The sequence below is a fragment of the Lepisosteus oculatus genome, chromosome 29, assembly GCF_040954835.1.
Source record: "Lepisosteus oculatus isolate fLepOcu1 chromosome 29, fLepOcu1.hap2, whole genome shotgun sequence".
Taxonomy (NCBI): domain Eukaryota; kingdom Metazoa; phylum Chordata; class Actinopteri; order Semionotiformes; family Lepisosteidae; genus Lepisosteus; species Lepisosteus oculatus.
Window position 1 is genome coordinate 1,173,594 of NC_090724.1, and position 18,370 is coordinate 1,191,963.

General features: G+C 40.0%; 1 protein-coding gene across 2 annotated transcripts; it reads left to right on the top strand.

The window, feature by feature from the left end:
- The first annotated feature begins 343 nt into the window (after positions 1 to 343).
- Positions 344 to 15,594, top strand: tbxa2r (thromboxane A2 receptor). 2 transcript variants are annotated; one of them, XM_069185879.1, is made up of 4 exons: positions 344 to 936; positions 7,807 to 8,690; positions 10,905 to 11,038; positions 12,789 to 13,031. In XM_069185879.1, exons 2-4 carry the CDS (start codon positions 7,893 to 7,895, stop codon positions 12,940 to 12,942), a joined length of 1,086 nt encoding a protein of 361 aa, XP_069041980.1. In that variant the 5' UTR covers positions 344 to 936; positions 7,807 to 7,892; the 3' UTR covers positions 12,943 to 13,031. The 2 variants fall into 2 exon arrangements, with proteins under 2 accessions (XP_069041980.1, XP_006639964.1); XM_006639901.3 differs by lacking the exon at positions 10,905 to 11,038 and having other exon boundaries at positions 363 to 936; positions 12,789 to 15,594.
- Positions 15,595 to 18,370: the final 2,776 nt, after the last annotated feature.

Below are 18,370 nucleotides of genomic sequence, written 5' to 3' on the forward strand. Positions count from 1 at the left end.
AACAACAACAACAACAACAATAATAATAATGATACACTTTTATAATTATAACCCAAGAGAGACAAAACTTCCCACTAGTCCTGTGGCCTTCACAGAGCAAAGTACCCCCATCTCCCGGCCACTCTCTCCTGACATTCCTCCCCTGCTGATCTTCCATTTAGGAAACAAAAAAAAATCCTTTCAAGTTTTCGCATTGCTTTTTGAATCTTTTAGTTCTCTTATTTTTCTGCAGTGCGTTTGTGAAATGATTATGGACCGATTGACTGATAATGTCCTTGTTGGACTCGGGCGTCTGATCTTCATCTCGGTTATTTCGGTCAGCAGACGCTGAGCTGTGTAAATAGCGCTTTATCATCTTGCAGTTCCACCGGCACTTTGCGCTTCTGCTCAGCGCTGCTGAAGTGTGACATTCATTATGAGAACATAAAAAAATACTGCAAACGAAAAGCGGCAACCCGGCACGATTACCTGGGTATACAGTACAGTATATTATGCCTAATTCATGCGAAGGTTGTATCTAGCTGTCTTCATGAAAGAAGGGGTATTAGCTTCAGCTGCATACAGTAGCTAGGTGGTTAATTTCCGAACCCACAACTTCCCCCGTTTTGTAAGCGCGTCCTCGCCTTCTGGGCCATGCGAGCCCGGAGGGATCAGAGGAGAGACGCAGAGCAGCTCGATAGTCCGGAGTCAATTTGTGCGGGGTGGACCGCTGACGTATGCAGCTGTAGTCCTGTGTCTTTAAAAGCATGCAAAACAGTTCGGCATTTCAGAGAAACCGTTACGTACTGTACACAGTAACTCCCTGTACTTCACAAGGAAAGAGGGCATTTATCGGATGTATAGAAAGTAGGTTTATTTTCCCCTTCAAACGCCTAAACTGAATTTCTTCGTTGCTGCTGGTTGAGTGGATATTCACAGGCTGTTTCGTCTTAGTAGGTAAGATACTTCTTTAAAAAAAAAACTTTTTTTAGTACCATTTGGGACCAAGGGCAGTGTGTCTGTAATATATTGTATGATGTAAAGTACATGCGAAACAATTCTATAGAAAGAAAACACAACAGAATCCAGAATTATATCTTAACCTTTAAACTGAGTTAGCTACAGAGGATGTCCAATATGCTTTTATTTCTACTGGTTTGGAGGGAAGAGCAAATAGATTCAAATCTACACAAAATCAGTAAGATTTGTTTAGTTTTAGTTTAAAAATCAATGTACCATTTTCCCATCGACACCGATGACTGAGTGTTTCATTTTTGTTTGTTCTAAAAACAAAATAGTTTCTTTTGAGATTTTTACTAGTTCATTGAAACTATTTCCTAATGCCTTGGAATGATTGCACTACAGACGATTCCATACATTTTTCACAGGGAATGAGTGCAACATGTCTGGGAGCATGCGTGTACTAACTACAAATCGTGAATTACAAGGGTAAAGCCAATTTAATAAAATCAGTTGCAAACAAGAGAAGGCCATTATAGCTTATTATGTTTTCAGTAGCTTAAGTTATGTCCAGCCATTTCTTGAAGGAAGCAAATATATCAACATATCAGCAACATAGCTTGTTCCAAACTCAAACAATGCATTGTGTGAGAAATGACTCCTGTTCTCTGCTTTAAATGCACTTCCCTTTGGTTCTCATTTGTGTCCTCTCGTTTATGTTTCAGTGTTCATTCTAATAACATCAGTAGGGTTGGACAAGAGTATCCATATCCATCAACAAGCCTTTGAAGATACTGAGCACTTTGATCAGGTCTTCTCCTAGACTTCTCTTTCCAGAACTGCAGTTGTTTAGTTTTTTTTACTTGTTACCGAAGTGTTTAAATGAGCAGGTCTGATTAAGAGTAAAAGTTACGATACTGTAGTTTGAAGGCATATCCTGACTTCCCTGGTTGATTTTATCTCTCAGTTTATCTTCTCAGTTTCAAAATGGAAAATTTAAAGTTCTGTAGTAAATCCCACTTGGAAGGGGATTACTTGTTAATGAAGAGATTAGTTTCCTTTAACCTCACTTCACAGCAGGAAACCTAATTCAGAAAAAATAATCTGCAGATATCTCCAGGTTAATCAGGCCTTGGGGATACTGTGGTCAATTTATGATATCAGTTTAGTTTCACCCTCTGCTTTTGCTTTCATTCTGTGAATTATACCAGACTTAAATAAATTCACCTCCTTTTTCCCAAAGATCAAAGTTTAGGAATGCAAGCACAGTTTTCAGTGTAATAATGATTCAATATCATGTTTTAGAATTTAAATTAAGTCCAGCAGTTTATTCTGTATTGTAATGAAGCATGAATTCTGAGCTTCTTAAACAAAGTGTTCATTGTCTTCCATCTAACTATATTGGAAATATCCAGATAAATACAAAATACTTCTGTTTTGAGTCTTTCAAAAATTGTCAATAGGAATGAATGTTACATCTGGAGGACACAATGTCAACCAGATCATCCCTACCAGAAAATGTCAGGAAGTACATTTTCTGCTGATTCTTGGCAGGAATTATGAAAATTACAAAAAGATTATTTCTTTTTTTTTTAAATGTCGACACTACATCTGAAAAAACACTAATGCAGCTTTGTTTCTGAAGTTTTGGGTCTTTTGGGTTTCTGAAGTCATTGATGGAGCCTGTGGCACATTAGAAAACAGACTCCTGGAATCTCAGTCAGTCTTTCTGAGTCAAGCCAGAGACATTCCCACTGTTTTTATCACGACCGTGCCAATGTAAACATCCTAATTAAGAGTTTAAAAAATATCTGCCTGCTACAAAGTCCAGACACTGGTGTTCTTTCTACACTGACATGCTTTGCCTGGGTAACACCCTGCCAGGGAAGAAACCTAGTGTGATATGGGTACTGTACTGTAATTGTTCTTACACCATTTGAGCAAGCTGGCCATAGAAGCTACAGTAGTCCACAATGTCCGGACACAATAACCTAGAAAGGGTATTTAAATCCCACGGCCTCCTGTTGATTCCACTGTATTTTTGTTTCTTCTTATTTATAGTCATGGTCTTCATTAGAGTGGCAACCAGCGAAATCCTTTCTCCTTGAAACCACTACAACGTTTTTGGATGATGTGTTGTTGTTTTGAGATAGAACCCAGACAGGAAAAAAGATCAACAAAAAACAAAATTAAACTCATATCCTGAGTTCATTTGTCGCCTTTTGTCTTCAGGGATTTCCAATAGTGAACCATTATACAAAACGCCTAGAATTTCCAATTTACACATGCACTGAAAGATTGAAAAAATATCAGTTTCTATATAAAGCAGTGGAATATTGGCACGGTCAAAATGGGTGTGTTTGAAACTGAAAATTGGAGACACGTTTTTGCCAACGAGTTGTGGTTATTTGGAGCTTCTCTTTCAACTTGATGTTTATATGCACTGTTTCAGAAGACAATGCGAAACAGTAGGATAATCATACTGTATCATAGCATAGCTACCTAAAACTACTTAAAAACATGACACTACTTCATTGTAAATATGATCTCAGATCTCAAGCAGGGAGTTGTATTGTACCCATACCCAGTGCAGCTAAGTGAAAATGTTTTTTTCCTTTTTTGAGGTACTGTATAAATGTGTAAAAGTGAAACTAAAAAGGAGAACCATCTAAGAACACTCTCACACTAAGGTCTAACAACATTGCCAGCAACTATCTTTCTGCAATGATTCAAGTGGGGAGCTGGGTCAGAATGCACTGGAGGCAAAAGAACAAGTAAAGGTTAATTATATCCAAAAATGTAGAAAGAATAAGCACTACTGTACATGTTGGCTGTTAAGTTGAAAAGAAAAGGGCTCAACAGCTAAAACCTTGTATTTCTTTTTTTTTTTGCTTTTCATCATTGAATTGGACTTGGTACCTTACACTGCCAAGTTAAAACAATAGTGCCTTCACCTGAGCCTGGATCACTTCATTAGCCAGCTGTTTGCAGGAGTCCCCAGGCAATGGTGCTCAATGGACAGAACACCACCCAGGTTTGGATTAAGGCCAAGGCATTCTTGGCTTTTGGTGAAACAGCAGCTTCCCAAGTGGAGCAGACATGTAGTGATGTCAGTGACAGACATGCCACTCCTGCACTCAGTACTGAACACACAAGAACATAAGAGCATTGGCCATATCCCGCCACAATCAATGCCTCAGTTGTCATATAAGTGCCGAATATGAATTTTAAGCAAATTTACAATAGTATGAACATTTCTTCTCTAACTCAATTAAGAGGGAGCTTTGCGGAGGACAGATTGTACAAACTGAGAAAAGAAATAAGACCGGATATCAGGAATAATGGCATAGGATCTTTAATGACCAAGTTGTCCGGACCTAAATTTAATCTACAGCACAGTGTCCCCAGTTACCATTCTGGGGTTTTTGTTTGGAAATTGTGCTCCAGAGAGAAGAGAGCCCATCTACTGGTCTACCAGCACCACTTACAACCCAACATGGTTTAGTTTGTTTTACTACTACACCTTGAACTTCAGACTAGAGGAGAGAGCTGCACAGGAAGAGGGAATAGAGGATTGGGGATGGGGAGTGATGTGAGGGGAGGCTTCTGTGTACTTTAGCCTTAGTGATCTCCAGTACGATGCCAGAGACCATATAATCACACAGCTTTGTACATCTGAGCATTTGGGCAGAACAAATATAAAGCAGATGATAATAACATATAATAAAAAGAATCTAAAATCTAAAAATATATTTTTGGAAGAAGAAAGTTGGACAAATTTTACATCGCAGCAGAATGTTTTTAAGGTCTCTTAACACATGGAGTTGTATCCTGACAATTACTGACATCTGTGAAAACCATCACTACTGGATTCCATTTATCCCATCCACATGTTTGTACTGTTTAGTTCGTATTATTTTCTTCTGTTGTTCAGGCTCCTGCGGTGTTGTGAGTCATCTTCTGTATAGTTAATCCCTTTGGTGTCTGTTTGTTTTGGTAGCATGGTTTTGCTATCAATTAGTCTTATGAATCACTTTTCAAACAAGAAGGAAGTGAATATGCACCAAACTGGTACAAACTTAAAAAGACTTGTTGCCCACTGCAGGCAAAATAAATTAGCACTTAGGTTACTGTAGTGACTACCACTCCTCCTGTAATGACAGACAAAATATCTCTAAAAACTGTATTATTGTACTTTTTCTGTTCTATTAATAGCTAGTATAATGGTGTTTCAGAATAAATTCTGTTTTGTTTTTGTGATTCTATACCTGGAATCACAGCATTTTAGCAATGCAAGAAGAAACAGAATGTTTGGTTCCACAGCACACAGTGGAAAGTCCGACACAAGAGAGGTTCGGATGAGAGGGTGTGCTGAAACCGTACAGCCCGTTAGTGAGATCACATCTGGAGTCCCACATACTGTAGAGCGCTAGTAGACACTTCATAAAGTGGCTCAAGGAGCAGTAGAGAACCAGCTGGAATGAGCATCGGAACACAGCTCAGAGCTGAAGGAGATGGGCATTGAAGACTTGGCAGGACCTTAATCTTAAACATTAGTAAGACTGGAAGGAAATTTAACTGGTTTGCAAAAACCTGGTTCCTAGTAATAACTTCAAAGTCATTGAAGAATAGCACAACTATTTAACTGGAAGCTTGACCATTTCTCACTGAGATCCGAAAATGCTGTGAGTGATTTATTGCATGAAATACATTACTGAGACATAACGGAGGTAGAGATGTTGATAGTTTTCAAGTTCCTGTCTGTAGCTGCAATAAATTAAATCACTATCTATGCAAATGATAAGAATAGTTGAATAAATTGAACCATTTGTTCTCTATTTATACATCTTTTGATGGATCTGCAGAGAAACAGGATATACATTGCAATGTGAGCTTCACACTTCACAAGTGAGCTCAGCTTAGATTTCAAAGCAATCTCTTCTGTAGACTGTTTGCTGTTGTGCCATAGGTTCAGAGACAGGCCCTTCAAAGACTAGTTATGAAAGTGGAAGCATTTTCACTGACCTTTATTATAGTAACAACTGCAGTCTCCCATGCCAAAATTATAAAGGGAGTTTTACTATCTGTGCACCAAAGAGCTCTTGTCTTAAATATTTACAATTTTTTCTTTTTCAGTGTAATGTAATAACAGAACACTCCTCATAACTATGCACTGCTTAATTCTGTCTGTTGTTAAAAAAAAATTTTCCATAACTCAGATAAGTACAGTAGTTCACCATGTTTATACCTTATCTTGTGGGCCTTAAAAGGCAAAATCAATGGTTCAGCAGCCATGGGTGTGCTATGATGTCAGTTTCCAAATGTGGTGATGAAGGCAAAGTAGGGATTAAAGTGCAAATTCATGGCAGATGGGTCACACAATCATGTCAGGTGAAAACTGACTGAACTTTTTTGACTTACAATTCAGAGCCCAGAATACCTGATGTATTAAGTACAGTATCACTACAGGTAAAACTATTACAAGCTTATATGAGATAAGGGTATCATAGCCAGCCATCTACAATGGGTAACAGTGAAAATGTTTGAAGAAAAAATTACTTTCATTGTTATTCAACAGAAAACTGTTGGTTGTTCAAAAACTTGAAACTTCTTTTAACACCTCTAAAATTACAATACCTTTCACATTGTAAGAAACTGCAAAAACATTGATTTTCAGTTTTCTTTCTCTGTTCAGAAAGTTCTGAACATATTTGTGCAAATAGTATTTAAGCTGTGGGCTTCAGAGCATAACAGTGTTGGTGGCTATTTTGAAAAGATATTTTTCTTAAGATATTTTCTGGAAAAGTCACCCCCAACAGCGATGGACACGAAATAGTGCTGAATCCATAATACTACAGGATTACATAATAGAAAAATGATAACAGTAGAAACAAATATTTTACATAAATATATCAGTCAGATTTTTTCTTTCAAAACCTCTGAGTAGGATAGACAAATTCAGCTGTCTGTAAGAGTGTAGGGAATACCCTTCATATCCTGATCTGAAACAACCATTTCCAGGAATGATTCCAGTATGATTAAATCTGTGTGTGGTGTAGTATGTTTGCTCTGTGTGCTCTTCCCTGCATTCCTGTGAGCAGTGAGTGTAATCAGCAGGGCTGTTTTGAATGTTTTCACTCTGATATTGTAACGGGAGCCAGTCCAGGCTCCTGTGAAGCATAGTTCAGGACCCTATGCAGACAGAATAATCCAAACGTAAGTGGAAAAGGACATCCAGGGAAGGTACAGCAGGATAGTAGGGTAGAGAGACAGGGGACATGACGACGGTGATCTGGCGCTCGGGGGGCGTGGCGACAGCAAACAGGTCCAGACAGTCCAACACGGGAAATCTGGTGTACAGTCCAAAGTCCAAAACAGGATGATCCATCCAAGACAAGACAGGGTTAAAATCCGTAACAGGAACAAGAAGTTAAAAAAAGTAACGAGGCCAGGCGCTCCGACCCCTGTACCTAGACGGTCAGGATGCTGTGAGGAAGCCTATGCAGTCAGGTCTCTCCTGGATCTGCTGGTAGGCGGGCTTCCGGGCGTCCATCTCCCAGTGCTGAGCCAGGAATAGCAACAGCGCCCGGCTTAAATAATGAGACACAAAACAGGAGGCAGGTGCACATAATCAACTAAAATACAAAAGGGTCGGAGCGCCCTGAAGAGGAGGGATCCCGATCGTGACGGATATTTAGGTGCACCAAAAACAAAAGATGACTGCATTAGAAATCCATTTAGGACGAGCAGAATCATGACACCATAGAAATTCTTGAAAACATTTCATGCATTATTTAAATCATCTAAAGTTTACTTAATATAATGATTAATATGCCTGATTAGGAGTCCTTCCCTGTCTTTTTCCAGGTTGAGAAGCTGAGCTTCAGAGAAGCAGAACACTCCCAAGCTGGATTAAGAACTACACTATTTTTTAAGATTTGTCTCCAGAAATCATGGGAACCTCATCCTCTTCAAACACTTCAGCATTAAGCTTGTGCTTCCAGAAAAACAACCCGCCTTTCAACTACACCTTGCCCATTGCCTCTCAACACTTCTCAACTGTCTTCACCACACTAGGACTGGCCTCCAACCTGTTCGCCTTTGTGGTGCTGGTCAAGTCCTACCAACGGACACAGAGTCGTTCCCGGTCCTCTTTCCTCATCTTTCTAGGTAGCCTGGTAGTGACAGACTTTCTGGGTCTCCTGGTAACTGGATCCATCGTCATCTCTTTCCACACTACCCACTTCAACTGGAAAGAGCTGGACCCAGACTGCCATTTCTGTAACTTCATGGGCATTTCCATGGTCTTCTATGGATTGTGTCCCTTACTTTTGGGGGGGACCATGGCTATAGAACGCTTTATGGGCATCAACCAGCCTTTTTCCCGCCCCACAAACATGTCCAAGAGGCGTGCCATGTCCACTGTGCTCGTGGTGTGGGTGTTCGCTGGCTGTATTGGTCTCCTACCTGTGCTGGGCCTGGGGAGTTACCATATGCAAATTCCTGGGTCCTGGTGTTTCTTCAGCATCACTTCTGAGCCCTGGGACCTGACCTTCTGCCTCATCTTCTCCATGGTGGGGCTGCTGTCCTTGGCAGTTTCCTTCGTCCTGAACACAGTGAGTGTGGTGACGCTCTTCAGGGTGTGCTGCAACCGTGAGTCTGTGCAGCGGCGGAGGGACCATGAGGTGGAGATGATGGTCCAGCTGATATGCATCATGATCATCGCATCTGTCTGCTGGTGTCCCTTGCTGGTGAGTGTTCTCCTGGCACTCTACACCTCGTGCCACAGTCGTACGTGACTGAGGGACCTGTGCAGTGCACTGCAGGGTCACATCACAATAATGTACAAGACATTTGTAGGAATCTGTGTTGATCATCAGACAAGGAAATCAAAAGCAGGGCCTTTTCAGCTAGATAAATCTGAAATTGTGTATTACCAAATAACCCCAAGATTGTATTAAATAGCCCACAAGACAATGCACTTGGATCACTCAAAATGATTTGTGTTTCGGTTTACTTAGATCAGGGGTCTTCATTCCTTGTCTCGGGAGCTTCAGTCCAGTTAGTCTCATACTGTAGGTCACCTGTGTTTAGAGACAGACTTTAAAAACCTGTAAGCTATTGATGAATCAAGCAAAAACTGTTAGATGAAAAGAAATTTAGGATTTTAATCCTAAATGATACGTCACTTTTATGATAAAATTACATTTGACTTTCCTAAAAAGATCATGTTACTAAGAGTGTTAATATAGAAAAAAAAAACACGGAATTTGCTAATTTGTATTTAATATTTTCACACACAGCAGTGCAAATGATTTCACATCAGAACCATCATGGACAGAGGTCATCCGTTCATATGAGTCAGCAAAGAGATACAAACTCACTGACTTTAAGGAACAAATCAAGTTAAATAAATGAGAAAATATTTGTTTTATTAAGGTTTCAATTTAGTAACAGAGAATACAAATGAGTATATATACAGGTTGTCCTGGATCAGGTCTAATAATGCTTCTTATTCTTACTCGTATTCTATCTTATTACAACATTACCTGTAATATACATTTAAGGAGATCTTCAGAGTTTAATTTACAAATGCAGAGAATGGTATTCTCCTTTCTCCAAAGCTTTTCTTTTCTAATGAATATATAGATTTAATTAACAATGGAAAGCATTTTATTCAGTAAAAGTTTAAGTTTAGCTGAAGGGAAATTTTTAACATTGGAATATTGTGGTATACTGATGAAATATCTTGTTCCTCTCAGAAGAAAAAAATATCTATTCTGTATTTTCAGCAAATTAGCAAAAAGAATCTGTAGAATAAAAAGACGTCGCTTTCTTAATACTTTTCTGTTCACTCACGTGGCTGAGGAAGTGACAGTGCTGGCCTGTCACATCCCCCTTACTTGCAAGGAATGAAGCAGGGTAGATGGTTCAGAAAATACATAATGCTCAGAAATTAGCTTACGCTTAGCAAACGAGACTTTTTTTGCACTCTAAGAAGAAAATGAGGGAGACCGTAAACCCCCCCCCCCTTTCTTTACAGTTTCAGTTTTTTAGTATTTCAAAAATGTTTGCCAGCAAGACAGAGGCCTGTTTGGATATTCCGGAATGTCCTGGAAGTCATAGCTCTTTAGATTTCCTTACTGCAGAGTGGAGCTGGCCAGCTCTCCCTCTCTCAGACCACTTTCCTCTGCTCCTGCAGCAGATGTGCCAGCGTGTGTCCTCCTTTGATATCCCTGTGGTTGCGGTTATCTTGCTCTTCACATGCACACAGGCCATGACAGGAAGCCCTTTATTTGTTTCATGCTTTCTTTCTTCCTCCCAATCTATGTGCAGCATGAGATGACAGTTCCACACTCCCTACATGCCATGATGTTCATCGGTTCAAACCTGTCTAGAACATTTGTGTTTTTTGTTGGTAAATATGTTACAGAAAAACAACAAAGGAATACGGGAAAGAACACAGAGAAGGACAATCACAATGATATCGGGCCAGAAATGTACTGTAATGTAAAATAAAATTATTTTTTCTCCATGAATAAGACTCCGATGAGATCTGACCAGAGATTTAAAAATCCTGAAAATAAACTGGCAAGATCAAGCCTGCAGACAGACACATTTCCTGTAAACTTGAAAAAGAGCCAGTCATTATCCTATGTACAACTAATCTCGGCACAAAAATAGAAGAATATCCTTCTTTACACAAAGCCTTGTGGGTGTGTGGAATCAGATGCTGACTCTAGCAGTTGTTGGGGGTTACTTTATATCCATGTTAATTACTCTGTTATTAGGGAAAGGTCTGGATACTCTCACAGGTGTCTGTAGTGAATAATACAAACTCAGTGTCCTAATGACTACTAAAAACACAACTGTCCTATTCCATGGCAATTCTGGTCCTTCACAATGCCTTTTTTATCATAGCAGACTGCAGGTTCTCTCTAACCCTCTTTGCTTCTCCTACACAGATCTTCATTGCACAGAATGCAATGTCAGGCCTTCTGGTAGACCACATATCCCTTTTAATGTATGTGCGGTTTGCCACCTGGAATCAGATCCTTGACCCCTGGATTTACATCCTTTTTCGGGAGTCCTATCTCAGGCGAGTAAAGTCCCAGATGACCACTGCAGCTCTGGCCATCACTTTCGAAAGGAGAAGCTTTGGTTGCAGTGCCCTTGGTCTTGAGTCATTACCTGCCCTGCTCTCATCTTAATAAGTACTGGAGAGTGCCCCATCATAAAGTCATCTGCCTTGGCTTCATTCATCAGTCTTCTCAGCATGTTTAACCTTGGCTGCATCGTTAGGCTGTCACGTTTGCATTATAGATTACACAACCGCAAAAATTATTTGCATATTCATCTCTCAATCCAACCCTCATGATTTACAAAATACCAGCCATCTTGCTCTTCATTGCTTAACAGTCTTTTGGAATAAGGTCATCTTGAGTAGCACATCTGAATACCCATCATTGCTTCCATATCCTGTCTTTTGTCAAAATGCCACATTATCATTCCATCTTTCTAATTAAAATGTTTTGTGAGCGCTTCTGTCTCTATTTTGAAGAGTGCTACTACTGAGAGATACCTCTGGTTTTAAACTGCTTTTCTTCCGGGGCCTGAATTAGCTTCTTTAAGTGCCACAGTGGAAGTAACATTTTGAGCACTATGAACACCGTTTTGTATTTGCGTGCTCAGTACTGTCTATGTATATTTCAGCTAGCTCTATGAAAGCATAACACACGCTGCAGTAACTTACAGTCTAAAAGTTATTTGGGTGGTAGCTGACAAGAGGTTAGCTATTCAAAACCTGAATCCTCAATTTGAGGACATCTATGGTAAGATAAGTTACAGTAATTGTCAGCAAAAGCTAATTAGAAAAAATTTAAACATGTCGACTGCCTAAGTATTTAGACCAGTGAACTCCATATCTGGTGGAAGCACCTTTGGCATCGATTTCAGCAACAAATCTTCTAGAGTAAGTCTCTATTGGCTTTGCACACCGGCCTGATGCAATGCTGGCCCATTTTCTTTGGCAGAATTTCTCTAGCTCTCTCAAGTTGCTTATGGGTAGCAGTTTTCAAGTCTTTCCACAGGGCAACGAAAGGACATTTGGTCATCTTGACAAGCTTTCCATTTCCTGTTGATGAGATGCAGAACTATAACATGATGCTGCCATGCTGTCACCGCCATGCTTGACAGTATCACTGTATCACTTGCAGCATCACTAAGGTGTTTGTTGCAAACCCTGTGTATGATTTAAGATGCTTGTTTTCACTTCAAGCCTCTTTTCTTACATGACAGGAAAAGTTTATACCCATAGATATATCTATAGATCTCTGCCACTGAACTCTTTCAATGTTCACTGCTGTCGTAATGGTGATATCCCAAACCTTGTCCAGGTTATGAGTTATTTATGAGTTGTTTTGAAGGCTCCTGGGTCTTCATGGTTGAAAACATCCATCCATTTCCTTTTCTTGCAACCAATAATTTATCAAATTTACTTCTTCCATGCAAAATAATCATCAAATATTAATGGATCTTACTGGAATGCAGCAAAATAGGAGGATCATGGGTGCAAATTTTACAAGAGTGCATTGTGAACAAAAACAGGAGATACTGTATTACATTGAGCCTAGTCCTGCAAGGCAGCAATGCTAACTGCATTGTCACTGTACTGTACTATGGTTCAATCATGGTTTCACACCTTACACAGATGGGTGTATTTATTCTGAATCATGAAAACCCATTACAGAATGGCGTTCGTAACAAAGCCGCATCAATGGACAAGTAATAAGTCAGATATCTCACCTTTTCTCTAATACTAACCTGCTTTAACCTTCTCCCCCCCATAGGTGTTTATTGCGCAAAAAGTGCTGTCAAATACCCCCCTCAACATCTCACGCCTGCTGCTCTGGATCCGCTTTGCCACTTGGAACCAGATACTCGACCCCTGGGTCTACATTCTTTTCAGGAGGGCTGTCCTGCGGCGGGTCTACCCCAAATTGAACAGGTCTCGGGCCTCCATCATGACTTTGTATCCCAGTTTCACCACTACACTCACAAAACTAACTCGGACATCCGTGGACAATTGATATGAACTGATTGATTTGAACTACAAAACGCAGGAAGAAAGGAGCTCTGTGAAATTAATAAGGGGTACAGTAAGAATGAGTTGTTCTTGTCAATTATACCTCCAGTCTTTGCCACCTTGCTTTGCAGTTGGTCTGTAGCCAGTTGGTATCAGTGTTACAGATGGCTGCAACTTATATGATGTATGATGTATACCTTAATGATACTAATATATATTTATGCTTATGTGGCATCTATATCAAGCACATCCCCACCTTCAAAGTGTTTGAAGCTTCGGAGATCATGCCTCTGGATGAATCACTGCTCCATTGCTTTGTGTTCAGCAGAGGGCTTATATAGAGCTTTGTCACACTGCTGGCAGGGCCACATGTGAAGAGATACCATGCAGCTGGGAAGGACTTAATTTTTCTGACATGCAACATGATGAAAAATAGATGTACAGCATGATTTTTCTGGGGGGTGCGGGGCTGGGACTTTTAGGAATTTACTATAGCACCATGAATCTCCAAGGAGTATTATGAACACCACTTCATTATTACATATAACATTTTTCCCTCTGCTCCACATAACTTTAAAGAGTGTGTTTCAGAAAACATAAGATTGTACGTGTCTACGTTTTGCAACAGATGTTTAACATGCCTGTCATTTTTTTCCATTAATAAATTCTTGACATTTTTACATTAAAAAGGTTTGACGTTTATCACTGTAAGTTTTCAAAGCATCTTCTCTCCTGCACTGTTTTGCAATTTAGTGGGTTTTTGCGTACCTTTCTTCTGTGCTTTTTATCACAGGAATGCTAAAGAGAAAAAAGAAATATAGTACCATATACTGTGTAACTACAGTGGAGAATTTAATTTAACTAGATTGGTGATAAAGAAGTGGGTATAGGATATAACATCCATGAGAGAGTGAGAGGTGGCTTTAAGAGAAAGCCAGCTATTAAGTAGAACAGCCAGTGTAAAATGAAGCACACCAGAGCTAATTTGAATAATTGATATTCAGAGAGAGAGTGAGATTCCACATGAGGGAGAAGAGCAAATAGGATAGTAGTTCAGGTGGGGAGCTGCGTCAGCATGCGTAGGCTGCAAAGGAACAAGTAATAGGTTTATTCCATGCTGAAAAAAAGAAGAAAGAGAACACAACGTTTCGGCCGTGGAGCCTTCTTCAGGTGTGTCTGTTTGGAACTGGCCACTCCCCCTGGACTAATGGCAAGTTGTTTAAGAACATCCTGGAGGAAAAGGGTTTTAGTTCGTGTTAAGCCTCCAGCATGAAAGGGGGTTGTGTTTGCTAGAGGGGAAGCCTTCATAGCAATGGATAGAGCTGGCTTACAGGCTTGTAGAACTCAATGAGTTAAGGAGGCCACAGAAACTATTGTTAGACTATACTTAGGGCTATACTTATCACAGGTTTGGACAGGTGGATTGTAGTGGGAACTTTGTTCACCAGGCTCAATGAAGTTGAAAGGGTTTGCTGGGAGATATTACTGTCTACAGGAGTAGTGAAGTGCCTGGCAAGGTAGCAGTGTATTGTCTCTCCATAGCTCAAAGTGAAAGGAGTCTAGACTGCACAGTTGGAGTTATGAGTACTCTCTGGCTAGATTATCAGCAGACAAGTCTATGGTCTCTGAGCGGGGGTGGAAACCTGGTGGCTGCTGCTGTCAGGGGTGTGAGTGGTTGCTACTGGGGACAGAGATGCATCCCTGGCCAGACAGGATCAGCTGGTCTACTTAGGAATGAAAAGACTGACTGACTAGGTTACTGAATGCTGATTAGTGAAGACCTGGTGTTAAGGAAAGATCTGAAAGAAGAACAAAGGCTGCCTTTTCCCTTAGAGGGGGACTAATGAAGCATCTAGGAGCCTGAAGGGGTTTCAGCTGCTGGATACTGGATAGTTAAAATGTGGAAATTTAAGGTGACATGCTGATTGGGCTGTTATCATGGTCACAATCCTGTTTACAACTAAAGGGTAATTTGTGATCAGCCATTCATAAGAACTTCGTATTGTTAGGTGGTGCTTAAATTTTAGTAAAATGGGCAAGTTGAAGGAAAATCTGCCACTGCTTGTGGCATCACTGTTTCAATCTGCTACTTAATACCACAAATCGGCTTTTACTGCACTCCAGAGGTGGACCTTTCTGGTTACACAACATGGGTGGCCCTCAACATCAATTTAGCTTTTATTGCTTGACCTCTGCACCGCTGCAAGTCTGTGAGAACAGGAGGCCCGCAAGCCTGTCAAGGATGGAGAAAAAGGGTGAATATTGCTCAGAATGGCAACACAGTAGCGGGGATAGCCTAGCAGATGGAAAATAGTACATGAACATTCACTGCACAAATGGTATGGCATTTTTTTAAATTCAAATGTTGTGTACAGCTGTCTAAAGTGTTTTTACACTGCTTTTCATTAGGCATTGTCAGTGATCCAGATAGTTATTATAAGAATGTAAAATGCCATGCAGCAGTCTAAATATGACCATGAACTGTATGTGTTGAGACATTTTCTTGTAGAGTTGCACCCTTTTATTTCCATAAATGCCGGCCGAGGGAGATTAAAGGAGTTATTTCTGGATCAATGGCTTTTTTCCCTTCTGTCTTCATATGATACAGTACAGAACAATTCCCAAAACAAAAAGGCAGGAGTTCTGACATTTTTTTTCCAAACCTACTGTATATGGCTTGCCTTTATGTATATCTTTAAAGCTTTATTTACTTTTATAAACGCTTCTGTAAAATTTTAAAGGTGTCATACCTAGATTAGGAGGGGAGTAATTTATTTGTCTTTGTTCTTTTAAGGTTTGAGGAAATTGCTTGTACTTTATTTGACGTTAAGAGGATATCCTGCAAATACTGGACTGGGAATAAAATGGAGGAAAGCAGTGAAGTTAACATCCTTTTTAAGATTATGTAGTAGCTTCCGAAATGAATTATAAAGTTTGTTAGATTACCAGTGTTTACGTTCTGATTACAATAACGTCTTCCTTCAATGTATCTTGACTGTGAGACCTGTCGCTTCACCCTGGACTGCAATGGAGAAGGATTACACTTCAGCTGTGGTAGAGAACTGCCCAATTCTGATGGGATTGAAGTACTGAAATAGACCTGTTAAAACAGCCTGATTGAAGAACAGCTGCAGAGAGACATTTGTTGCTTTTGTTTTCCCTTTTTGGACAATATAAAGGGTGTTATGGTGCTATTTGTCTTACAAATCCTGATGTGCATGTTCATTTTTTTCCCTGTGGATTGGAACAAGGTCATTTAGTCCATCTTGCTCATCATAGTTTCTGCTAATATGAAGATCCAAGAATCACAATAAGACATTTTTCCTGTTTTCTGCCATGATTGTTTGCAAATTTTTGCCCCAGTTCTCATGATGCAGATATAAACATCTAACAGTCTGTTATGAGAAAGTAGCAAGAGAGTCTGTGGCAACCTGGGGTCTCTAGTGAAACAACTGGGGTGCAAGGGGGGATAACGCACCGGATGGCCAGTCCATGGCAGGGCTCACTCAAACACAGATGGACAAATTAGAGACACTAACCTTGCCAGCACCTTCTGGACAGTAGCCAGAGCGTGTGAAGGATGTGACCCCAGAAAGAGCATGGAGCAGACAATCACCACGCCACTTTGGTGGCCTGTTCGATCTGTGCTTTATTGTAGTAGTGCAGGAGACCCATCGATTGTGTAGATATCATCACCAGTTTATGATAATGAGACGGCTGCCAGCTGCTGATGCAAGGCCTGTTCAGGCTCCTGAGAGGGTCTACACACATTAAGCGTCTTCCAACCTTACACGGATAAAATATGTGCCTGGATTATCAGTGTTTGGATTCACTGATTGTGATGTAAAAACATGCAGTATTTGATTCACCCTCACTCTGTCCAACAACATAAACACATCAATATACACCATGCACATTTTCTCAAGTGCATCTCGTCTCATGTGCATCTCTTTCTCTACTTCATGATTCTGCAATATTATGAACACATACTGTACTAAAAAAGCAGAATTTACATGTCTTTGTTTTACAAAGAAAATGGGTTATTGAGGTTTTTTCCCAATCCCTGGAACAATAAGCCTAATCAAGTCCAAGCAGCTATAAAAATGTCTTTAGTACAAGAAATACTTCTAATGATTAAGTGTATCCTATGTATAAACAGGAGATCTTGGCATAGTGTACAGTCCTGTATTTTAATCTAAACTGTACAGCATCAGTGGGATATTAGTGAGATTATTGTGTGAAAGGGAAACAAGCAGGATACATATGGACCGATGCAGAAAAAAGATCCCCTTTGTATTTGAAAACCAATTCCTATTTAGTAGAGCCTGCCATTTCTGTTTAGTAATAACAGGATGAACATGTATATAACATACTTTATTTCAATGTAAAACCTTCGGTTTTCATTTTGATTAACATCTGAGACCACCCACTACCTACCAACAATGGGACTACAGAGAAATAGAACCAGATGAGCTCAATGTGTCTCTGTTATCCCCATCTTTGTTTTCTTTGGAAACCAGGGGCTTCAGGAGCTAAATTCCACACGGGGCTGTCTGGACTCAGGCCGATTGTTCCAGCATCCTCCCTCCAATTAATGGGCTAATTCCACCAAGTCCAGGATATTTAAGCTTTTCTCGGCCACTGATCTGGTGCTCTATCATTGAGATTCCTTCAGACCTACGTAGTGCACTCAAGTATACTAACCTGCGTCTGAGAGGGAAACTCAACATTAATCATACCCAAAACATCCCCTGTCCATCCTAAAACTGCTCTGCCTGAGCGTAACCAGTTGCTTTCACAAACACCAGACCAGTAGTACAGTTCTTCTCTCAGCCTGTAAGATTGCCACAATCTACAAGAAATTTGATGATTTTGTATTTTAACATTTAGAATTTCTAATGATATTGAGCTTGAAGGAGCAGATACTGTAGGGTGTTTAGGTTTGTAGGCAAAGTAGGGAAAAATACAAGGGCAAACAGAATATTAGGTTATATGTAGTCTATTAAGCTTTGTGTATGTTGTGTAGAATGTAAATCAAGGGATGCAAAAATTATACAAGGCAGTTAGAAAATCCCATTTAGAATATTGTGTACAATTATGGTCATTTGTGCTCTGGAATCAGTCCGGAAAAGAGTTACCAAATACTTTCCCAGACTTAAAAGAATGTGAAATATGTTTAATCCTGGGCAATGAAGACTGCCCAAGATTAAACATATTTCATATTCAAGCATTCAAAATCCTCAGGGGCACAGACCAGGTCAACCCAGTGAAAACCCAGTCAGTATTTTTCATTACAAGCCTTTCATGTAATAAGACTAGCAACTAAGAGGTCTAGCTGTAACTAAT